This window comes from Rutidosis leptorrhynchoides, chromosome 8 (genome assembly GCF_046630445.1).
Source record: "Rutidosis leptorrhynchoides isolate AG116_Rl617_1_P2 chromosome 8, CSIRO_AGI_Rlap_v1, whole genome shotgun sequence".
NCBI classification, from domain to species: Eukaryota; Viridiplantae; Streptophyta; class Magnoliopsida; order Asterales; family Asteraceae; genus Rutidosis; species Rutidosis leptorrhynchoides.
In genome coordinates, this window is record NC_092340.1 from 128,301,881 (window position 1) to 128,310,214 (window position 8,334).

Sequence of the window (8,334 nt, forward strand, 5' to 3'; positions counted from 1 at the left end):
AGACTAAAAAGACTCAAGACATCAAATTGCTTATCGTGTCGAAGCTTAAACATTCAAGTTAGGTTAAGATAACCTAGTCGGAAAAATTCGGGTTGTCACAGTACCCACCCGTTAAAGAAAATTTCGTCCATTTTAGGTAGTATCTGACGTTTATGTGATATCAGTGAAAAGATGCGGATACTTTCGCTTGATGTGGTCCTCCCGTTCCCAAGTAAACTTCGGCCCTCTACGAGCATTCCAACAAACTTTGACAATCGGAATACTACTATGCTTCAATCGCTTAACTTCGCGATCTATGATTTCAGCTAGTTCCTCGATAAAATGAAGTTTATTGTCTATACGAATCTCTTCCAATGGAATGACAAGACTCTCATCGGATAAACACTTCTTTAAGTTTGAGACATGAAAAGCATCATGGATACAGCTCAGTTGTTGTGGTAGTTTCAAACGATACGCCACGTGACCAATCCTTTCAATTATCTCAAAAGGTCCAACATATCTCGTGTTTAGTTTTCCTCGTTTCCCAAATCGAATCACACCCTTCCAGGGAGACACTTTAAGCATGACTTTGTCTCCTACCTGAAATTCTAAGGATTTTCTTCGTACATCAGCATAGCTCTTTTGTCGGCTCATGGCAGTCTTCAATCTCTCTTGAATTGAAAGATTTTCTCGGCAGTCTCATGTATGATTTCTGGACCAGTGAGTTGTCTATCACCCACTTGATTCCAACACAGAGGCGATCTATATTTTCTACCATAGAGAGCTTCAAATGGTGCAGCCTTAATACTCGCGTGATAACTGTTGTTATATGAAAACTCCACTAACGGTAGATATTTATCCCATCCACTACCAAAATCAATAACACATACCCGTAGCATATCTTCTAGTGTTTGGATGGTCCTTTCACTTTGTCCGTCAGTTTGCGGATGGTAAGCGGTACTCATATCCACACGAGTTCCTAAAGCTTCCTGAAAAGATTGCTAGAATCTGGACATGAATCGGCTGTCACGGTCAGATATAATAGAGACAGGCACTCCATGTCTTGAAATAACTTCTTTCAAATATAATTGTGCCAATTTCTCCATCCTATCCGTTTCTTTCATAGCTAGTAAATGTGCAGACTTGGTGAGACGATCGACAATCACCCAAATAGTATCGTAACCATTCGCGGTTCTAGGTAACTTCATTATAAAGTCCATTGTTATTCTTTCCCATTTCCACTGTGGGATTTTCTGTTGTTGCAACAACCCTGACGGTTTCTAATTCTCCACTTTGAGTTTCGCACAATTCAAACATTGGCTCACATAAGTGGCAACATCAACCGTCATATTAGGCCACCAATAAAATTCCTTAAGATCGTGATACATCTTCCCAGTTCCAGGGTGAATTGAGTATTTCATCTTGTGCGCTTCATCTAACACAAGTTTTCTTAAATCACCATGCTTTGGTACCCATAAACGTCCTGCAAAGTATCGGGTCCTATCACCCTTTACTTCAAATTGCTTAACCAATCCTTTAATATCTTCATCCTTCCAATGTTCCTCCTTCACAGCCTCTAATTGAGCATCTCAGATTTGCGAAACAAGATTTGCACGAATAGTCATATTCAGTGCTCTAAATCGCAGAGGTTTTATCCTTTCCTTCTGGCTCAACGCATCGGCAACCATGTTAGCCTTCCCAGGATGATAACGGATTTCGCAGTCATAATCATTCAAAATTTCAACCCAATGCCGTTGTCGCATATTTAATTGTTTCTGATCAAAAATATGCTGGAGACTCTTGTGATCCGTAAATATGGTGCATTTAGTTCCATACAAATTGTAATGACCCGACTTTTTTGACTTATATTTGTGCTTATTATTTTCACGAAACTACGTATTTGTGCGTACTGAGCTATATTATATTTTGGGATCTTAATTCATGTTGATTACCTTCGTTTATATTTTAAAACATGTTACTTAACTTGATCCTCGAATGATTTTATGACCGTTAGTGTCACTTGTCGTTTCAAACGAGCTACGTACTTGGTACACGTTTAACTTTTGTCATAATTAGAATATTATGGCTACGTAAACTAATTGTTATTTTCTAATGACAATTACTTGGCTTATTGGTTGCTTAATTACGCTTAGTATTTTACTAATGCGCACTAGTTAGTCTTATTGGACTTTTTACCTTAATGGACTTAAGCCCACCCTGCTCTAGCTAATAGACCATTTAATTAGCCCAATTTTAATGGAATTATGACCCATTAAGATGTAGGACAAAAACCCATTTATATGAGTCAACATGCTAGCATTTTTGTTAACCATTACCACACATGTTGCATGGGATCCTAACAACAAGCACCACCTTTAGACCACCACCATGCAAAAAGCAAAGTTTATCTCCCCTTTGTCCCCCTAACCGTCGGGCAACCCACCACCACCACCACTATAAATATCACACTTCATTCTTCATTTCAAACTTAATCTCATTCTCATTTTACACACACTTACTCTCTAATTTTCTCTCTAGACTTTCTCACACTAAAAATTGTAAGTTTTAAATTTCTTCTTCTTCTTCTTCTTCTCTTCATGATCATGACATCATCATCATCATTTTAAGATCAAGCTTTTTAGCTTTTTGATCTTGTTATATCTTGAAGATTCAAACTTTGATTTGAATCCTTCAAGAACATGAAAGATTCATGCTTTCTAGCTTTGGATCTTTATTACTTTGTTGGATCTAAGTTTTCTAGCTTATGATCTCTTTATTTTTGTTAAAAGATCAAAACTTGTGTTTATGATCTTCATGGAACTTGAAGATCTAACCTTTTGATTTAAAGATCTTCAAGAACATAAAAGATTCAAGCTTTCTAGCTTTGGATCTTCATTACTTTGATGGATCTAAGCTTTATAGCTTAACATCACTTTGTTTTTTCTAAAAGATCAAAACTTGTGTTTATGATCTTCATGAAACTTGAAGATCTAGCTTGTTGCTTTAAAGATCTTCAAGGACATAAAAGATTCAAGCTTTCTAGCTTTGAAATCTCATAATTATTGTTAAGGGATCCAAGCTTTCTAGCTTAGGGTTTCATTACTTTGTTTGAACTAAGTTATGTGACTTAAGATCTTTCTTGATTTAAATTAAATTTTGTAGCTTTAATCTTGAATAGAACTTATATTTGTGTTAAGACTAAGAACATGATGTAACCTTGGTTCATCATCCTTCTAAAACTCTTAAGTGAGTTGTATTTCTTCTTAGCCTTAACATTGTGTGTTGATGGTTGAAACTTGGTCAAAGTGATGCTAAAACATCAAAGAGTTGTACACTTGAAGCTTACACGCATCAAGGATGAGAACCGTGATGAGCATCAAGCACCAAGAAACCCACCGGAGCACTTGTTTTCTATTTTTCGGGGTCTGATCAGACTCCTGGGGCTTCTGGAAAATTTATTTTCAGATATTTCGGTTCGAGTAGATAACTTTTCATTTAAGACTCGCCTAAATCCGATATACGGTTTAGGATTTATAGCCTTCCGAAAATCACTACGCCTTCGTAATGACGTGCTGAAATTTCTGACCTACTCGTGCTTGAACCGTCGCCACGGTAAAACGACATCGAGTTAGGATCTAAAAATTGGATAGCGGTAAGAGGACTCACAAAAGGATCCTTGTCCACTGGCCGCACGTCATTTCAGTTTTTATAAAGGTCGTATCAGCTGTCCGAAGTCAACCCTTTGTTTCGATCTATATTCTTGTTGAAAACTTACTTTATCTTTTACGAATGATGATGATGATGATGATGATGATACTTAGGACTTAACTTATTTACTTTTAAACTTTTGGGGACAATTTACTGACTTAGTAACCTTTGACTTAGGTCGAGGACCTTTCGACTTACTACTTGCATACTTTTCATATCGACTTTTACCGCACATTTCACTGTGAGTTATAGCTCCCTTTTTCTTTAACTATTTTTGGGACTGAGAATACATGCGCTTTTTATGTTTTCACATACTATACACGAATACTTAAGCTTTATATATGTGTGGGTGATATAACGGCACAAAGATTCCCCTTAGCACAGTAATGTTTAATCATTGGTTTTTGAACCGGTGAACGCGAATATTAGATATGGATCCATAGGGTTTGACATCCCCACTTGGGCTAGTCGCGCTAGCATTTAACGGGTGTTTGATACTTCAAGAACATACGCACTCGCCAAGTGTACTTTTAGGGGGTGATATTTATTTTACGTTAAGTTAGTTACCGGGTGCCCACGGATAAGCATATACTTTTCATACTGTTTTGAATATGAAATCTCGTGGTCTACATTACATTGCCAATTACAAACAAACTATAGCTCACCAACATTCGTGTTGACATTTTAAAGCATGTATTTCTCATGTGCTTAGACGTTGTTGCTTTCGCTGTTAGACTTGCTATTATAGTCTTGGTATTATAGACTTGCTGTTACAGACTCGCTGTGTTAGACTTTCGATGCATTGTTTAGAGATGTCTCAAGCATGGAACTTTTATTTTGCATTCACAACTTATGTTATTTTTGAATAATGGCGTTGTAATGACCTTTGTGTCACGTACTTATGTTAATGTTTTCTATTCGTAGAAGCACGTTATCTTTTGTAAAACATTTGATGTTGGTAAAAACGTTACCTTTTCATGAATGCAAAACTTGTTTTAAAACATCATATAGTATTATACCGTGTAATGGACTTGTTGTTGATGATCCGTACATGATGATTTTGCACGGGGCGTCACACAAATAGTGTCTCCACATTTTAAGTGCAAAGACAACAGCTCCCAACTCTAAATCATGAGTTGTATAGTTCTGTTCATGCACTTTTAGCTGTCGTGATGCATAGGCAATCACCTTTTGTCGCTGCATCAAAACACATCCAAGACCTTGACGCGAGGCGTCACAATAAACCACAAAATCTTCATTTCCCTCAGGTAAAGATAATATGGGTGCAGTAGTTAGTTTATGCTTCAATTGTTGGAATGCAGACTCTTGTTCTTTCAGACATTCAAACTTCTTTCCTTTGTGAGTCAATGCAGTTAAAGGTCGCGCAATCTTCGAAAAATCTTGGATAAACCTTCGGTAATATCCAGTAAGACCTAAAAACTGCCTCACATGAGTTGGGGTCTTAGGAACTTCCTATTTGCCAAGAGCCTCGATCTTGGCAGGATCAACATGATTACCTTGGCTACTAACCACGTAACCCAAAAATTGTACCGACTGCAACCAAAAATCACATTTTGAAAACTTGGCGTATAATTGCTCTTTCTCTAGCAATCCAAGAATTATTCTCAAGTGTTCTTCATGTTCTTCCTTGCTTTTGGAGTAGATCAAGATATCGTCAATGAATACGATAACAAACTTGTCCAAATACGGTTTACACACACGGTTCATGAGATCCATTAATACCGCAGGTGCGTTAGTCAAACCAAATGGCATGACTAAGAAATCATAATGACCATATCGCGTCCTAAAAGATGTCTTAGAAATATCATCCTCCTTGACTCTTAACTGATAATAACCAGATCTCAAAAAAAATATTCGAATATACACTAGATCCTTTTAGTTGATCAAACAAATCATCGATCCTCGGTAGTGGGTACCGATTCTTAATCGTCAATTTATTCAACTCTCGATAATCTATGCACATCCTCATAGATCCATATTTATTCTTTACGAACAAAATAGGAGCACCCCAGGGTGTTGAACTAGGTCGAATAAATCACTTATCCAATAGTTCTTGTAATTGGTTCGATAACTCTTGTAATTCCGAAGGTGCTAATCGATACGGTGGTCAAGCAACAGGTACAGCACCCAAAATTAAGTTGATTTGAAATTCAACTTTTCTATGCGGAGGAAGACATGGTAAATCTTCAGGAAAAACTCCAAGAAAATCCTTTACTACCGGTACATCCTCAACTCGCTTCTTCTCCGATTCTATCTCCTTTACGTGCGCGAGGATGTCTTGACATCCTTTTCTTAAATATTTTTGAGCCTTCATGCAAGAAATGATGTTGAGTTTCGCACCACGCTTGTCTCCTTGAACTACTAAAGTTTCACCATTCGCAAGAGGAATACGAATGGCTTTCTCCGCGCAAGCAATATCCGCATGGTTCTTAGATAACCAATCCATACCAATAATAACATCAAAACTACCTAACTCAACAGGTATAAGATCAACTTCAAATCATTTATCAGCTAACGTTAGAGCACAACCTCAAAAAATCTTAGTTATTTTCAAATATTTATCATTAGCCAATTCTATGATATATTTAGAGTCTAAGGCAGTTGAAGCTACGTTAATCAAGGAACTAAAGTCCTTAGAAATAAAACTTCTGTCAGTACCACTATCAAATAGTACATAAGCAATGCAGTTGTTAAGAAGAAATGTACCCGTGACCAAATCAGGATCTTCACAAGCTCCTTTTGCCGAGATATTAAATGCTCTTCCTTTTGCATTTCCATTCTTTTTGGCATTCGGACACTGATTCTTCATGTGTCCCACTTGTCCTCATCCATAACAAGTCTTTGGTTTGTTTCCAGTTGGCTGCGCAAGATTGACTATACAGTGTTTGGACATATGTCCCACCTTTTTGCATCGATCACAAACAATAGTGCAAGCTCCATAATGATGTTTATAGCATCGATTACAATAAGGTTTCTTGCCAATGTAGTTCTTGTTGGCACTAGTATTCTCGGACTTGGGATTATCATGCTTCTTCTATTGAGAATTATTTCCTTGGTTCTCGTTCCACTTGCACTTGTTGCCTTGAGTTTTCACATATGTCATCGCTTCTGGTGTCGGACGACTCGTAATCTGATCCATCAAATTTTGTGCCATTCGGATAGCACCTTGAAGAGTTCCTAGTTTAGATGACATCACATCTCCTTGGATGTCCTTCGAGAGTCCTGATACCTCTTGATCCTCTTTTCTTCAGTAGTAACAAACTCATGACACATCAAAGCAAGTTCTAGGAATCGCTTCGTATATCATGTGGTGTCAGTCCCTTGAATCTCCAAATTCCATAACTCTATTTCAAGTTTCTGAATCTCATTTCTTGGACAATACTCGCTGATCATCATATGCTTGAATTCTTCCCATGGTATTGCAAAAGCTTCATCCATGCCAGCGGACTGAGCGTAAAAGTTCTACAATGTCAGAGCACTGTCTTGGAGAGTACATGTGGCAAATTTCACTCTATCAATATCTGCACAGTTGCTGATCCTAAAAACTGACTCGAGCTTCTTAAACCACCTCATCAAACCAACCGGTCCTTCCACTCTAGTAAAAGTTTGAGGTTTGCAGCTGTTGAACTCTTTGTAAGTACATCTTTGGGAAGTAGTATTTCCACCGAATCCTCCAGCCTGACTCGCATTATCTTGCACTCTCCGTGCCTCAGCAGCGGCTAAAGGTTCATTAACCCTTTGAATTATCATCTCGTCAACTTGGGCATCGGTAAAGGTCTTCGTGTTTGCATTATCCTTCATGATAATCAAAAGAGACCATCAATTACTTATAATAATATATACAAAATAAATAGTAGTGATTGTACATAATGGCACAATTAAGAAAATGAACTAAACTCCATAATAATAAAAGCCTTTTCCATTAGCATTTTATAATTACAAAATTTGGGTAATATCCACCCATTACAGTTCACTTGGATAATTTACTAGTACAAGTTAAGTTACTGTTACTATTCCTATATATATCCGATTAGGTGGTAGATAGTCAAAATTTAATAGTGCCATACAACACTAGTAGGGATCACCACAATCTCCCAAAGCAATCTAAGATCTCCACTGGAGATCTTGAGCGAACATTTGCAAGTCCTCTGAACACATCGCCTCCATAGCACCCAACCTTGAATCAAAATCAATCATGGTACGCTCCATCCTATCAACACTACCTGCATATCGCTCCATCCACTGCCTAAGGAGCTCTACCATAGCATAAAGGTTATCATAGTCATCCCTAAGATCCTTAATAGAAGCCTCTAAAGCCTCTTGCTTATCTGAGTCATACAACGATTGAACAGAATGAAATAGCCTAGAGATACGGTTATCGAGACGACGAATTTGGGCAATAATGGTATAAAGAGTTCCCCTAACGGTTTGGCCAGTCAAAAAATCAATACCTCCTTGGGAAGGTGGAACGTGCACCTCATGATAAGGTGTACCTTCGTCATGTACCCAAGAGGAAATCATGGTTCTAACCGAACCCCAACGTCTCCAAAACGGCTGATAAATATTCGCGTCTTCGTCGGAGCTATCATCACTACTCGAGCTTGAGTTCACCATCGGGTCGGAAAA

The 8,334-nt window shown here is 37.8% G+C and overlaps 1 protein-coding gene across 1 annotated transcript; it reads right to left on the reverse strand.

Annotated features, from left to right (window-relative positions):
• Window positions 1-5,815: 5,815 nt before the first annotated feature.
• LOC139863809 (uncharacterized) lies at window positions 5,816-6,517 on the reverse strand. The gene is made up of 2 exons (XM_071852411.1): window positions 6,355-6,517; window positions 5,816-6,201 (listed from the first exon to the last, which is right to left on the reverse strand). Exons 1-2 carry the CDS (start codon window positions 6,515-6,517, stop codon window positions 5,816-5,818), a joined length of 549 nt encoding a protein of 182 aa, XP_071708512.1.
• Between the last annotated feature and the right edge of the window lie 1,817 nt (window positions 6,518-8,334).